Source organism: Rhyacophila brunnea, unplaced genomic scaffold (assembly GCF_057557595.1).
Source record: "Rhyacophila brunnea isolate RB1 unplaced genomic scaffold, BYU_Rbru_1.0 scaffold_13, whole genome shotgun sequence".
Lineage (NCBI taxonomy): Eukaryota > Metazoa > Arthropoda > Insecta > Trichoptera > Rhyacophilidae > Rhyacophila > Rhyacophila brunnea.
In genome coordinates, this window is record NW_028232785.1 from 42,566,254 (window position 1) to 42,583,591 (window position 17,338).

General features: G+C 38.3%; 1 protein-coding gene across 1 annotated transcript; it reads right to left on the bottom strand.

The window, feature by feature from the left end:
* Window positions 1-13,368: 13,368 nt before the first annotated feature.
* LOC147077577 (uncharacterized) lies at window positions 13,369-14,832 on the bottom strand. Its single transcript, XM_085941123.1, has one exon. The coding sequence runs from the start codon at window positions 14,830-14,832 to the stop codon at window positions 13,369-13,371; it is 1,464 nt and encodes a 487-aa protein (XP_085797249.1).
* Between the last annotated feature and the right edge of the window lie 2,506 nt (window positions 14,833-17,338).

The following is a 17,338-nucleotide window of genomic DNA, read 5'->3' on the forward strand; positions in this document are numbered from 1 at the left end:
CCAACTTATATTAATTGTTACAATAAGTGCTAATACTTCGATACAAACCTATCTTAGATATCGGCCGATATAAGTCTTATAATAGAATACCTAGATGTGCTGGTGTCGATATTTTTGAGCGTACTGCAATCGGTTGTCAAATGTCAGATGTCAAATGGCTAAAATCTATTTCTCGTAAAAACAAAATTCTATTTATACAAACCTCAACTACGTGGAGGCCCATATAATCTTCTCAGGATCGGACATGATGAAAACAAAAAAACTTGAATTATTTTATTTTAAACAAAAAATATAATATAGTACCTACATTTACATTATTTACAATATAGTCTAGAAAAATATATCAATTATATTATTTCAGTGATTGGAATATTACCTACTTCTCATTATTCTTCGCCAAGACCACTCTTGACTGAGGATCGTGATCCGGATGATTTGGCTGTCAAACAGCTATCTGAACGGAATGGCCTCACTCTTCTCACCAATGTACGTCGTGCAAGGTCTGTGACTACCTACCAGTGTTGCCATATTTTGAAAGTGGAATTATAGTACAGAGCCTCCAAAATTATAGTATTTGGGGATAAAATATAGTACGCGTTGTCATCTCTTGAAAATGAAAATTTTCCCAATTTTTCATAGTCGGCTCGTTTTTTTTAGAAAAAATATTTCGCCGCGGGCCGCAGGTTCCCAAATTTTCATGGTCGGCTTGTTTTTTTTAGGAAAAATATTTCGCCGCGGGCCGCAGATTTCCAAATTTTCGAAGACCACTCGATTGCGAAATGGCAAATGCAGAATTATAGTACTTTTATATAAAATTATAGTACGATTTTCAAAATTATAGTACATTGCTACCTACCGAGAGACCGGTGGCAGTCATAAAATTGCTAAATTTTAAGTAGGTCAGTAGCATCAGTGATGGCGAATCTATGGGTCGTGGAGGTTTTATTTAGAAGAGAAAAAATACCTATGAATAATTGCCTTACAAATTTGGTTTGCTACCTTCCATATTGTTTATTAATTTTTTGATCCTACGCGTTATGCTCAGCACGCACTAAACTAAATACCGACCGATGTTTCAAACTCAGAGGTACCCACATTATTACCGAAATAGCCAAATCAGTCAAAGTTTATTTACAGTGTAGAAAATAATAATAAGAGTTAGGTATATTATTAAACTTTTATTTTTTTCATAAACTGAATAATATAAGTGATGTATAATAACATTACTAGCTAGACTCCTAATTCTAAATACAAGCATTGAATTTGACTGCAAAAGTATAATGAAAGTGCCACAAATAGTAAGTACAGAACAGATAGATTAGTAGTATCTCCTCTATTTCGTCCTGTAACGCAAGTTGGATACGCCGACGATCCAGAGGTGCTTTTCCAATCCGTCCAGCCACCGGAGTCGTGGTATCCATATTTACATCTACGTACCTATATAATATTTTATTAGAGATTATTTTCGGCCAACGACATAGCCTTTAGTGACTACATTAATTAAACATCGAAATTCTTTAAAAACACCGTTTTGCTTGCTGTTTAAACAGCGTTTATTTTGTGTTAATGCATAATATTATTATGTATCTATCATACTTTGGTTTTATACCAAATATACAAATTAATGCACGACATGTGTTTCGCGAGTGAGAGATGAAAATAATAATACACTATTCGACATTTTTAAAGACAATTGCCACATTTTTACAAAACGTCACCTAATAGACATATGTGACTTATTTGTGTTTTTTAGTCTGGTTGGTTATTATGTATTGTTTTATGTTTCTTAAGTAAATTTAATGTCTTACATTTATAGGTACAAAAGTCACACTCGTACGATTTTACACCGGTGTGGTTCATGATGTGTATTTTTAGTAAATTCAATGTTATTGATTTGTACGAGCACATATCACATTTAAAAGGTTTTTCACCAGTGTGGGTCATTTTATGCCTTTTCAAACGGTGCTTCTCCGTACTTTTAAAAGAACAAACATCACATTCATACGGCTTTTCGCCCGTGTGTATCATATAATGCCGCTTTAGATCATAGCTTAATCTACTACTAAAAGAACAGACATCGCATTTGAATGGTTTTTCACCCGTATGGCTCATTTTATGCATCTTTAAATGCATTTTTTGTGTTGTTTTAAAAGAACAAACATCGCATTCATACGGCTTTTCGCCCGTGTGCTTCATTTTATGTCTAGCTAGTAAACCGGATTGATTGCATTTGTAAGAACAAACGTCGCATTGAAATGGTTTTTCACCTGTATGCATCATTTTGTGCCTTTTTAGATGGTGGAGTTGCCCACTTTTATAAGAACATACGTCACATTCATACATTTTTTCGCCTGTGTGCATCATTTTATGCCTTTTTAGATGGTGGAGTTGTCCACTTTTATAAGAGCAAACGTCACATTCATACAATTTGTCGCTTGTATGCGTCGTCTTGTGTTTTGTGAGTTTACTTAACATTTTGCATCTGTAAGAACATACATCACAATTATATGATTTTTCAACAGCATGAGTGGTTATTGGATGCGATTTTCGTACGCTCGATGTTTCGACATCATCAGTATTATAAGCATCGCGTGTTTCCACAACGTCAATACTGCTGGTTGAAGATTGGGCATTGATCGCTTTGACGTGAAGTGCTTTCGGACGGCTGGGCAATAACACCTCTTCTTTTATATTTTGTTCTTCTATAGTTATATCTGAGCGCATGTTATCCTGACTTTCGACTTTAACGTCTCTGTCAATAAATTGATGATTGTGTAATGAGTTCGTATTGGTACTGCTCCCAGCCGTAGTGTTCCTCGTTGTATCATCCAGTTCTTTCCAAGATTCCTTTATAAAACACAAATCAGTATGTAAATTATTACAATATTAATTGAGGGAAATGTTTTACAAATACACAAAACATGAGAGAAATTTTCTGTTTTTGATTCTATTCTCGAACACGTTATCGTTCAGTTTTCTTATTCGTATGGGGTGAGGGGTGTTCGTGCGTTTTCTCGTGTGAGAATATTACGTTAGATAGTAAGTTGTGACCAGATAAGAAGCGTAGATAGATTGAAAAATAGGTAAGTTTTAGTAAGCCAATTGCATTTTCTGATGATGGATTGTACGTTAGGAAAAATAGCACATGACATTTTTGGCGCGTTCAGCATTTACGTTTATCGGATTTTTTAGGGAAAACTATTTAACACCTCATCTGTTTGTTTGACTTGATCTGAGGTTGTGACAATGATTTTAGCATTGGGATTTGCGATTTTTGTTATATATTTGTAGTGAATTTTTTTTCAATGACTATAATCTGGTGTAGATCTTGGCTGCCTCGAGAAGAGGTTTCTTAATTACGATTAACACTTGGCAGAAACTTGCTCAATCTATTAGTTCCATTCATTTAATACAAACATACATTAAAAAACAACGTGAGATTTTTGTTGACCGGGATTAGAACCCGAGACCCTCTACTTCCCAAACGGATATGTTACCATTCGGCCATGGCGGGCAAGGTTTATAAAACGTAGATATCCATCATTTGACATTTACCTCATATAATAATTATTGCACCACACATGTTTAGCTCAGTGGGTGGGTGGTGTTTATTTGAGTGAGACGAAAGGAACACAGCGTTATGTTATAGGCCTCACAATGCACCGAACTGTCATCATCAGTCACTCTTTGTTCATATGAACCGTTATGGCAATCATTCACGGTATGCCGAGGTGTTTTGTCAGACGATCAAGTGGGCCGCTTTAGTAAAAAGGTTGGAAAGCACTAGCGTAGTCGAAGAGCAAACCGTCTGTCGATTTTGTTAGTTGAAAAGACTTCAATGGACAGGCCATATTAAAGAATTATTTCAAACGACACATTGACTAGATGGCAGTGGCGAAGGATGGAGGTGGGCTGTGGAGATCCGAAATAAATAGTACACACGAATGCTAGTGATATTTATTTGTTTCATTGAACCAATAATATAAATTTCAGATGGTGATGCCTAAACCGTAATAGATAATAGATAAAAAATATTCTTTTCTCCATAAAATATCAAAAATTATCTATGATTTAACGGCAAAACTTTAGATGTTTTATAGATAGAAGAATATTTTTTATGTTATATCTATCTATTATGGTTTGATTTCGGCAGGGTTTAATTGAATTTTAAAATCCATCTGTAATTTGTATTCTATATACAATGAAAACAAATAAGTATAACTGACAAATATACAGCTTCACAGCTTACCATTATGGTTTAATCTAGATAGGAACTTTTTAAATTAAAAAAAACTAACTACTTAAGTACCTATACCATATGTATTTATTTGTCTTGTAAGTTCAATGAAAACAAAGCACTATTTATATCGGATCTCCACAGCCTATCCCCACCTTTTGCCACTGATTCTATCTTTGAAATTTGAGTACTTAATTAAATGTAAGTCCTAATGTCCGTGCTGTTAATATCTCAATAGGTAACTATTCGACCGACATGGATGAAACTTGCACAGATTATGGAATAGATAAGCGCCATCTTCATTGAAATACGTCGTGGATACAAACTTTACAGACTCCTTATTATAAGCATACGATTCTCGATATCTTAAAAGAAGCTTCTCGAATGTTATACGAGGTGAGATGCGGCGCGGGTAGATAAAATTCTGTGCCATCTTTCAAAAGCATTTCTTCCTGGTGTACCTACATCTGTCTATTTTTTCTTTCGACATTTCGTGAGTAATCGTAAATATAATATTAAATTAAGGTTGCATGCACCCTAAAACTAACCTCAAAATAGACAACAGCATCTCTGACGTCCGGTTGTGTTGGATGCTGACAGGCGTCGTCTATCGTCTCCGGACTGAGCGACTGCTTTATATCCACGAAATCAACTTCAAAAACGGGTATCTCTTCTTCTATGCCAACTTCGTAGTCTTCTTGCTCAATTTTTATATCCATTTTGTGTTTTATGCCGTCAAATGTTGTGAGAATAAGGGCTGTCAAATAAATAGACCATAGATAAAAAATAGACAGTCCATAAAATGAATTTTATGTTTGCTTCATTGCCAGTATAATAAAATAAATTTCCATTTCTTCATAGATAATAATACCTGCGTGAATATTAAGTCCATTTTCGAATTATTAGTGTTGTGTACGAGTTTTTTTCGTTTGTGCACGCACATTAAGGGCGTTATTCGAATTTCAATTTAGGTGACTCACCAAAATTCTGGATAGGTAGGTACCTAAGTAAGTAAAGGAAACATCTAAGGTTGATGAATAAAAATACTCACAGATAGCTAATATTATTTGTTATTTTAAGATACACTTATAATCTCTCAATAAATTAAGAGTATTCCTAGTATGGGATACTTGATCTATTTTTTTTATTAGCACGTCAATGATTATGTATACAACATTTATCGCAAATGTCACATTCTGTCATGAATGTAAATATGAATAATTATTTAAAACAAGAATCTATTAATATAACGCATAGGTACCTAGTGATAAGATAACATATTATGATCATGAAACATGAAACGGGTTTAACCAAATATAAGGACAATAATTATAAGATAGGTAGGTATGTATGTAAGTGACAGTCGATGTTTTCAAAGAACATTGAAATACCTACCTATAAGATGGATAGGTAATGGTATTGTATATTATTTTTGAAGAGACACGATAGCTCTTTCCGTCTATCTATGCCATCTCGTGATGTTTCGGGAGGGGAGCGCATAGACTAATATACTTTTAGGGGAACGTAAGATAAATCATAGTATACGCCCGGCGAAGTAAGCACTGCTCTCATGATGGTCGTTTTCGTTCACCGATTTCGAGGTAAGAGGCACAGCTTTCCGAAAATATATCGAAATTTTTCGCTGCACTACGCGCGGGTGTGCATTTATAGCAAAAAAAACATCAAGTTTATGGGCAATTGGCGGAGCTTACTTGAAAATGAGAACATTTTCGTGTAAGCAACGACGGATCACCTTATTTATCGCATAATATATTATAGAAAGCGATAGGTACGAGTGGTAGGATGGCATATATCACCATAGCGAGCTGACGTAACGGAGATCGCATTATCGAGGTTTGCTACTGTAATTCTGATTTGCCTGGAATAGCATATTATTTTGCGATGTTTTATGATATTTTTTTGTGTTTATTTTATATTTGGGTGGGTGAATATTTGATTTGGGTGGGATTGAACGTCTTTGACGTTTCATAATTGGTATTTTTTAGCTTTATTTAAGCACCTATTTATTACCTAATCGGCCTACGTAATTATGCTCGTGGGATTTCAAAAATTTATGAAACAGCATTCGTGTACGTGGTAGGTATAAGTTTTATTTGCTTTATTTGAGCACTTATTTATTACCTAGACAGACTACGAAAGTTCGTGGACGTACTACTAACAATAATTTTATTGAAGAAGCGGGACGCGCGTCACTTTTCAAAATATTGATCTCCGATTTTCTTTAAATTGCCTGGATTATTAACTTTTCCGACTTTATATTGACGTTACGGCCTATAATATAATCATTTAACGTGTCACTTATCATTTTAAATATACCCATTTCACGTCGTTTCGAAATTTATTAGAGTTTTTGCAATAGTCCGTCAATACCGGGGAAGGATCTTTTATCACCATACTGTCCTTATGTAGCATCACTTTACAAACTTAAAAACTCACTCGTTAAATAAAAGACGAGCAGCGTGCCAACTTCGGAATATGCAAGTAATAATGGTCTGGGACGTGCTGCGTTGCGACCGCATATTTTGTAAGCCCCCTCGAATCACGATAATGATTTCAAAATCGGTTAATTAAAAAGTTTACTGCAGAGCTGACTTTAGGCGGCTTTATATCGACCGTCGTTCGGAAAATCGAGAGATTCAATCTCTACTTAATTATTATGAATTTTAAATACTATTGTGAACACTATTTATGCTGTGTAATATATTTTTAGCTGTTAATGAAAAATTCGCCACCTCTCAGATGATTTTCCCCAATTGATATTTAAAAATCGCTGGTAAAATATAAAAATCCGTTAATACAATGGTAAATAAGCGCATGAATTATAGAATTCTTTAAGGTGGTTTTCAGATTTTTAGCTGTCAGATGAAAAAATTCCCGACTTTTTATGATTTTCCCGAATTGTTGTTTAAAAATCGGCGGCGAGATATAAAATTTCATAATTACAACGATAAATCGGCGCATAAATTATAGATATTTATCAGGTGGTTTGCAGATTTTTAGCTGTCAAATAAAATATTCCCCATTTTTCATTTTATTTTCTCCGATGAATATTTATAAATCTCGGGTCGAAGATAAAAATTCAGAAACACGCAGTTAAATGCAAGCAAAATTACCGCTATCCATCGGCCGCGTTTCAGATTTTTATCATTAAATAATTGTCGCCATAAACAATCCTCTACGGTCTACGGTCCACGCTGCATGAAGAGCTGTTGTAGCTCCGGGTCATAGATAATATACGTAAATAGATTCGCAAGAGCCCTCAAAATTATTTCCGCTGAACACCGCCATCTCTGAGCTGTACTTAGAAACTATCAAAAATGCCGCGAAATTTAAAAATATATTTAAATTAAAAATTACTGGATTATAAAAAAACAAACATTTAATTGTGCTAGTTATTTATTTTTATTTTTCGTACTTATTTCTACAATCATATTTAACTAGAGTGTCAAAGACAATCCTGATATTAACCTTTCCCCCAACAATGTTAAAAAATTACGCCCGCTCCCATGCCGTCCACTCAGTGGCCCGATAGAAATTTGGCATTTTAAGGCATTTTAAAAGCTAATTGATTGCTTCAAAAGGTAAAGTATGCTTTTAAATACTATTTAGTCATCGTTTAACATGTTATTCTGTGTATATCACATGCAATTATCTTATAATCGTGTATAATAATCTGACATCGATAAATGTACGTCATATCCAAACCACGGTGTGTCTCGATCTGTTTTAAATGGAACAACGAACACACGCTATCATTTCACGGAGAGTGGGGATGGCTAATTCATCCGAAGCGGACGAGGGTGTTGTAAGGTAGAATAACACGTGTGCAGGCGTTCGTTATTACGTTCGCCACATAAAATAATAGATACCTAGCATATTATGAAATAATATTGGCTTCGATATATTTTAATGAACACATTTAGTTTTATTGCTTACATTTTGTCCAATATATAGTGAACAAAAACATATATCTAAATATATATCAAACTCAAAATTTGATGAAAACCTTTTTAGGGGCTTCTGAAACTAGGCGCTTCACTTGAAGAGTTAAAAAATACCAACAGCATGACGTGTAATAATAATATGTATTTTATATTCAACGAAAAGAATTAAGTATGAATGAAAAAGTGTGCACAAAATTGTCGGATTGCCCAAAGCGTACCGAAACTACTTATTATGGTTTTATTTTGGCTGGGCTTATCTGATTTTTTAAAACTATCCAACACCATACTATGTAAATTATTGTAGTACTCGTTCAAGAAAAAACAAATAGGTACGTATGACTCACAATGCACTATTTATGTCGGATCTTGACAGCCTACCTCCACACTTCACCACTAAGAAATAATAGTATAATATTATGTATATACCTACATCAGATTGAGTATGATAATATTTATTTATATAATAATATTATTTGGTAAGTACTTAGGAAATTAGAATGATTAAGTAATCTTAAAATGAATTTCTTGTACCTACCTACAATCCACCGATCTTATGGACAAATTATATTATATAGTAATAAATAATATATAATATTATAACACAATATCATGTAAACACAACAGGTTCACTATGATTATTTATTTACATATTAGGTATGTAAGTAGGTACCTACTTTATAATTTTATTATTGGTACTTATAAAATTAAGAGATACAAATGTAAAAAAAATAAAAGGAAATATTCATTGTACCTACTAAAAGATTATATTAAACAAATTCATAATATTATACAAATTGTGTGGATAGTGTTTATCAATCCTCGGGTTAACTTAAAAGCGGACCAGCTTGAAACTCTTGCATCGGTCGAGAATTCATGACACAGTAGAGCATAGTCGAGTCAGGTCCAATTGGAGTGATGACTGGTGAGGCTGCATGAGCTGCTTGGATGCGATGAAAGGGTGCACAGATCGCTTCTGAACTCCTATTACTAAAAATGTAAACAAATCACAACTAACTGACTCTGAAATAAAGTTAAGAAATAAAGCAACTACTAAACAGTTGTATAGTTAAAACTATTTGTCAGCTTACAATATATTCTATTAGATTTTAAAAAGGCATAAATTAATGATATTATCGCTGAATAATTAAAATTAAAATAATAATAATAAATGGCCAAGATGGTCGAGCGCGGCTTACAGGTTGGCTTATAATGTCGTGGATCCCAGGTTTGAATCCTGTGTCTGGCAAATACACATATTGTTTTTCAATTTGTGTTTGGAGTCAGAGCGTGGACCTACTAGGCTGAGGAAGTGGCTAACATCCATTTCCTATAAAAACAAAAATCTCTTGATGCAAACTTCTACTCTGTGGAGGCCCGTATAATCTTCTTAGGATCGGACATGGTCTAATAATGGATAATAATAGCCCATCTTTACTTATCTTTATGTTTTTGAGATTCCCGCAGCATGCGGCTAAGCCAAGGTCAAGGTGTCCCTTCTCCGGATTTGATAATATGATGAAAGGCTGCACGTTCGGCTTTCTTGACCGCCCTTACTAAAAAAATGTAAACAATAATAATAATAACGTACTCCGATATAAAGATAATCGTCGTAAATACTAACGAAGAAAAAAGTGACGTGTAGAAGTGATAAAATGTTTCGGAAGGACCTTGAAAATGTCTGAAAGTTTTTGTAATCTGCGAAATGCAAGTAGGTACCTAAGTAAAAACTATTTGTCAGTATATAGGTACATATTACGCATCTCCAATCATAATATTTAGGTAGGTACAAATAAGGGTAACGTCCACAGGGTAAATTGCAGTCTCTAATGTGGAATTAATTTTTTTAGCTACCAGAATCGGGTGTTTTTTAAAATGTTTGAGGTTAGGTTAGGTTAGGTTTTTTTTTTTTTTTTTTATATGACATAAAGGGTACCTTGCTTGCTATGTACAAGGTTTAGGATCTGGAAGGGTTATGATTTTACTTGGAGCTAGCTTTTGTGTAAGGAACGGCTTGACTTTTGGCTATGGCCTTGCTGGGAACTTCTCTGCATTCGCTTTTGAGACATAGGAAACCATAGAAACCTATGTCAGAGAAGACGGAACTTAAGCTTATTAGACACTTAAGGGACCTTCCAGCCATCGCATGATGGTTGGCTTTTTGTTTTTCTATCTATCTTTTCTATTCCTGCTCTGTAATACTTACTCCTTTATTCAACTCTTTTAGTCGCCTAACTATCTGAACACCAAACCTTTCAAATTCCTCTGCTGCTTGTCTGCTTCTGAAAATGTCATGAAAATCTATCTTTGCAGATTTAAGCGCCATTTGGAACTTGTATCTCAGCAAGTCAAACATCGGGCATTCCCTCAAAATGTGAGGGACGTCCTGCGTGATGTGACCATCACACTGACAGCCGTCTGTTTGACTCACTTTGAATCTGTAGAGGTATCCATTGAAGGCTCCGTGGCCGGTGAAGATCTGCGTTGTTTCGAAGCTCGGCTTAGAGAAAGTCTGGTATCTGAAGGCATCCAGAATGTTCGGGAAAAACATTTTCGTAATCTTTCCCGTACTTGAGGCTCTGTAGCGATCGTTCCAGGTGTCGAGGGTACTTTCCTTAAGTTTTCTCTTCGCATAGCTTAGTGGAAATTTGTCGTACGTCGGTGCCGTCTTTTTACGCGTAGCATCCTTTGCTTTAGCGTCGGCTCTTTCATTTCCGCTTAGGCCTACGTGGACTCTGATCCAGCAAATTTCCACTGTCAGTCCAGTCTCTCCTATCGCTCTCAGCTTTCGCTGGGCGTCTGCGACAAGAGGATTGACCGATACAGATGCTATGCTTTGTGCCCCAGTCTTGCAATCCGTGAGGATTCTTGCAATTTTCCAGGGTTTTCGTTTATTGAGGATCCAATCTAAGGCGCTATTCATTGCCGTCAATCCGCCTGGAATATCGAGCAACAGTCAGCTAACTTGAGTGTTCTCGCCTGGTATTCTTTACCCTTTTCACATGGAACTATCGCTGCGCCTACTTTTCCATCCAGGACACTACCGTCCGTGAAGATTCTCAGTTCTTCATCCTCTATGTCTGGGACGTCTTGGTCCCAGTAGCGGACAGTTTGTGTCATACGCGTGGATGGATGTGGGAGATCGTAGAATCGTTCAACTCCTTGGTATCTTCTATCCGAAGGCAAGAAGTTTGTTTTTCCCGATCGTTTGATTTAGGAGATCGCGATACGTTTTTTAATCTTGAGGTCCAGTGGAGTGAATCCTGTGAGTGCCTGAGCTGATGTCAAGGAGACTGTCCGGTAGCCACGGCAAGCTCTGATAGCCATCTGCCTTTGGAGTGCGTCCAGTTTCTTCTTGTTTGTCTTCTTATTGGCTGCCTCGCCCCATACGTTCGCCGCGTATAGGACTATCGGCTCGATCACTCCATGATAGAGTTGCCGCGTCACCTCTGGGGCACATCTCCATGTAGGTTTTGCGGCTCTCATCAATTTTGAAGCAATTCCAGCCGCCTTCTTTGCAACGTTGTCGATGTGGCGGGACCAGTTCAGGTTTTTGTCAATTGTGACACCTAAGATTTTGAAGTGTTCTACTGGCGTCAAGGCAACTCCATTCATTTTTATCTTCGGCAGAGCGGTGAGTTTTTTCCTTGTCATTATCATCACATTGGTCTTTTCCTCCGAGAAGTGCAGTTTTGCTTTTCTTCCCCAGGCCGCTGCTTTCTTCAGAGCTTCATTTGTGCAGAGTTCCACAACTTCAACAGTTTGTCCCTCTACTAAAAGAAGAACATCGTCTGCGAAGGCTTGAACCCTGCAGCCACGACCGAAGTCTATTTTTAAAAGACCGTCCAATATGATGTTCCAGAATGACGGACCGCATGTCGATCCCTGGATGCATCCTTTCGTCGTCAGCTTGGTCGTTGTTGCTCCTGCATGTGTTATGTTAACCTTTCGGTTTCGAAGATAACTGCGGACTAGCGCATAGAGATTTGCCGGTGTGTCTTTGTCAGCGAGCTGCTTTAGCAGCATCGGCCACCAGGCATTATCGAATGCGCCGCTTATATCTAGAGATACCGCGATGACTATTCGTTTGTTATCTCTATGCTCTTTTATAAATTTTACCGTGTCGGTTAATGCGTCTTCTGTCGATTTTTGTGGAGTGAAGCCATACTGTTCCTCGCTCATGAGATTGTTGTGATGAAGGTGCCAGTTGATCCTTCTGATCATGAGTTTTTCAAGGATCTTGCCGAAAACTGGTAAAAGACCTATTGGTCGGTACGATTTGACGTCGCAATAGTCCTCTTTACCAGGTTTCGGGATGACTACAACCTGTGCGATTTTCCAGTCGTCGGGAAAGTATTCCAGCCTAAGGCAAGCGTTAAACATTGCGAGACAAAGTGAAACGTATTAAGATTTCTAACACCTACCATGGCTAAAATAGATATTAATCGTACGTTTAATACATCCGGAATAGCTCAAATACAAAACAGCGGTAAAAACATGAGGATCTCATCCCCGTAGGCTTTTAATACCTAACAACAGTAGGTCGTGGCTTCCACGCGGTCTTTTGGTTATAAATCTTCCAGTGTTCTGCATTTAGGATTAAGAGAAATAATCAATTAATTACACATTATTATGGGGCGCCACTTGGCCTGACTCCTCTCCTGGCATATCACTATATAAGGAACAAATCAGGTCAAGAAAAATAATAAACTCATTTGAGGATGGTCCAAAATGGACACTAAAGCAATTTATTGGTACTAGTAAAACAACGCGTTTACAAAAATGTTACAAAATTTAGTCCGAAACCAATGCCAAAATTCCTAACCACACTACCAGAGTTACCGGGGGAAGGTTAATACAATTTAAGAGATAGGAATCTAGTCCTTTAAACATAATTCAATACAATAAATACCGTAGAGTTTTGTCGCCATCTTGTCGACGAGCTCGCCGAGCAGCCCGTCCGAAGAACGTCGTTCCTTGCTCGTATCTCACAATCAACTGTCCACTATCTTCAGAGTAAAGCGTACGCCTCTCAAACGCGTAGCCAAGCTGCCAACTTAAAAGTTCTCCTGTTCGCAGTATCGCCAATCTAACGACGTCTCAAAAATCCTCATTGAATGTTGCCAGTGTTTAAAACGTATATTATACACAAGCCTGTGAATAATAACGTTACAAAAGTTCTGTGAATGCATCAATGAAGCGTGAGCAAATGTCTGCGGTGAAGTGATCTTGTCCTGGGCTTTTGTTTGGGTTCATTCCCCAAGTGATCTCAGTCAATTCTTCTTCCGTAAAAGGAGGATCATCCGCTGAAGAAAGATTGGCTTTAAGAGCCCCTCTGATCTCAGCGTGTTCACTTCCTTCGGTCGTTGTATCATCATCTGGGAAGAATTGATGTAAAAGAGCCTCTGCAGTTTCTTTAGCATTTTTGCACATTCCATTTGCTGTCCTCATCGTTACAGGGATTGATCTCTTTGAAGTCCTTGTCAATACTCGATAGACGGTCGACCAAACTGTTTCTCGTGTTTGAATCGAGCAGTAGAGTTTCCACGATTCGGTTTTTGCCTTATCGATGGCACTCTTGTATTTTTCTTTCGCTTTGAGATATTCTGGTAAAGTGATCGTCAATCTTCTTGTTGATCCAGAGTTTTGCATCTTGTGTTTTGCTTTAATCGCTGCCTTTTTCAGCTCAGTAAGCTCGTCGTTCCACCACGGGTTCGGGTATTTCTTGTCTGTTCTCTTCTTGGGTAGCATAAGTTTGTCGCAGGATAATTTCAAAGCTTCAATTGTCGTCTTAATATTAATTTGAAGTGTGTGTTCGTCATGCACGTCGTTGAAGGAGCTGATATTTATCTTCTTTGCTTCAAGGTATTCTTCTACCTGTTTCCTAAATTCATTCCAATTTACTTTTGTGGTCTTGTAGAGTCTCGTCCCAGTGCTTGTTTCTACTAAGCTCTGTTTTCCGTATTCAAATGTGATCGGATGATGGTCGCTTAGTGCACTCATCTCGGTGTCCACTCGCCAGCCTGTGACATCTTTAGTGGTATGAGCTGAACATATTGTAATGTCAATTACGCTCTTGCAGATTGTCTGGTTTCTGACAGTTTGAAAGGTTGGAGTCGAGCCCTCATTGAGGATCTGGAGATCCAGCTCAGCAATGAGGTCCTGTAACTCCCTTCCTCTGCTGTCAGTTCTGCTGCTGTTCCACCAAATGCTCTTTGCGTTGAAGTCTCCACCTATCAAAACTGTACTTTCAGAATCAATCAATTTTTCCAGAATTCGAAGAATAGGGGCGAGATCTGCACCTGGTTCTACGTATACAGATGTGAGTACTATTGGTCCCGTAGCACTGTCTAATTTGACACAAACAATGTTAGGGCCCGAGTACTGCGTGAGAAGAATAGGCGATCCCCAGCCACCGAAGACGATTACGGAGGCTTTTGAAATTTCGCCTTTTTGTCCCGGTGACTGAAATACCGTTAGTCCTGCTTTTGACGGCATTGAGTTCGATGCGCCAACATACGGTTCTTGGAGCAGCGCCACGTCAAATTGGTCAAAGTTAATGACCTCCTCGTGAGCGGCTCTGCATCTTTGGACGTTCCATTGGAGGAGCTTTATGGAATCTTTATTGGCCATAGTTAATTCTCTCCAAGGCTCTTGCTTCCATCATCACCAAGAACGGGCATGTTTTGCTGTTCGCTCTGTGATTTATGCTGGATTTCTTTGCCTTGCAGCAATTCCAACACTTATCTTCAGTAGCGGTACAATCTTTTGTGCTATGAGTTTTTGCGCATTTTACACATCTTTCCGTTTTTTCCGTGCATTTTAACGACGTGTGTCCAAATCCTTGGCATTTGTAGCACTGCAGGAGGGGTGAAACATCTTCAACGTGGACCCTCATAAATCCGAGATTCACCCTTCCGGAGTCCAGCATGGCTGTGCGTATGGCCGGGTTTACCTGTAACATACAATTTTTAAGTTTATCATTTTTATTCTTTAGGACCCTTACAATTTTTATTTCCATTTTTGATGTACTAGTATTTGCAACGGCCTCATTTTGTTGGATCAAGAGTTCTGGAATTTCATTGTCGTCATATTCTTTTCCAACGCCTTTCAGAATCACGATCGGATTCCGTCGTTGCGCCGCCTTGGCTGCCAATGTTCCATTAGAATGCGTGTTAACTCTGGCGATGAGCGCGTCTGCGTCGCCAGCTTTGGGGCAGCCAATTATGACGCTTTCTTGCCAATTCTGAAGGAACTGACCCCGATTTTCAAATCTTGGGGCTTGATGTTTGCCCTTATTTCTTTGGCTATGTCTTCTGCAGTGGCTTCCTTCGTCGAGCTGACTAGGATCTTATGGATCGCTTCTGGCAGGTTCCTTTTTGCTCTTGTGGCATATGATTCCTGAGGGCTTTGCACTGGCTTTTCCTCTCGAAGTGTTTTTGCATGCTGTTCTTCTTTTTTCAGTAATTCTTCAGCTGCTTTGAGTTTTGTCATCGCCAATTCTTCCTTCAGGTCTGCAATGAAATTTTTCATTTTCCTGGCCTCTTTCATAATGTTTAAATATATTTTTACCAGTTCCTCTTTCTGTTCCTTGGTAATATTTCCTTTGAGGGATTCCACTACCCGAATGCCTGTGGAGGCACTTTCTTCCACTTTGTCTCGAAGGTTAGGGCTAATTCCTTGGGATGTATTTGGCTTTGAAGAGAGAGATGGAGCGGGGGACTGCTTTTTGGTCGTCGGTCTACTCGATGATCCAGATTTGAGCTCGGGATCTGGCTTCTTACGTTCTTCGGCAGTCAGGCGCGCCGTCATTTTCAACTGCTCTTTCAAATCTGGACTCGATCTCGATCTGGAGAGCCCAGCCTCCTCCATGTCGCCAGACGGCGTCGAGGGTGGTGACCTCAGTGTCCTCGGCATGGTCGTTGGGAAGAGGAGTGATGGAGGTTCAACTCCCCTTCGTGCAATTCCTGACGGATCAGGGGAACGTCTTCGGCGAACTTCGGTGAACCGAGTGCGCGAGACTATTGAACCAGTTTATCTTTGTGTACCTAGGTTAGGTTAGGTTAGGTTTTTTTTTTTTTTTTTTTTTTCTAGATGCCTTTATGGATACCTCGCATTTACTATCGAGGTTTCTTAAGGACTTTGGCACGCAAACTACTCTACTTGATGCTAGTCAAATGAAAATTGTGCCGGTTGAGAGAATATGCCTTATTGAAAACTGTTCTTCTACCCGCATCGGGTATTGCTAATTTGAATTCGGCCAGGGCCTATGATACCGCCTTGCAAAAACCCTGGAAAATTCTTAGTAGCGCAAGGCGGAGGTGATTCTGATGAATATTTTGTCGTATTCATTGGGAACTGAGGACTGCGATTTGTAGTCGAGTTTTTTCCCGTGGTAAAAGAAATATCGCATTGGACTAATGTTCTAAGTATATACTTATCCTATCTTATATGATTGCAGTCACTGGATCTGAAAGGCATGAATCATCTTTACATGTCACCATTTATTATTTTTATTCTTTTTATTACATCAATACAGAAATTAAAAAGGGCATCTCTTCCGGCCTCGTTTGCCATGGTCCCCGGAAGGTCTCGAATGTCCGCATCTGCCATCTGTAATAAAAAGTTCAGGTTGTGCCGCTCCTTGCTAAAGATTTGACAATCTAGGAGTAAATGTAAGACGTCCTGGTCGCTTCCGTCGTCGCATGGACACTTTCCATCAGATGTTATTTTAAACCGGTGCAGGTATGCTCGCATGACTCCGTGACCTGTAAGAATCTGAGTCATCTCAAAACACAGTCCCTTATGCATCCTGACGTCTCGTGCTGCTAAAATTGAAGGTAAAAACTTTCGGGTCAACTCCCCTGTCGATGAGTTTATGTATCGTGAGTTCCATTCGTTTTTCACCATGTCTGAAATTGTAACTTTCGCGTAGCTCAGAGGAAATTATTGTCATAAGCTACCGCGGTCTTGGGTTCAGAGGCACCATGCCGAGCCAATTTGTCAGCTCTTTCATTTCCTTCTATCCCGGTGTGTCCCCTTATCCACTTGAAGTGCACCTCGTGGTGGCGCCGTCTCAGTAGAGCGGACTCGCTGTGAATAGAAAAGACAATCGGATTAGTAGACAACGGATTTCCAA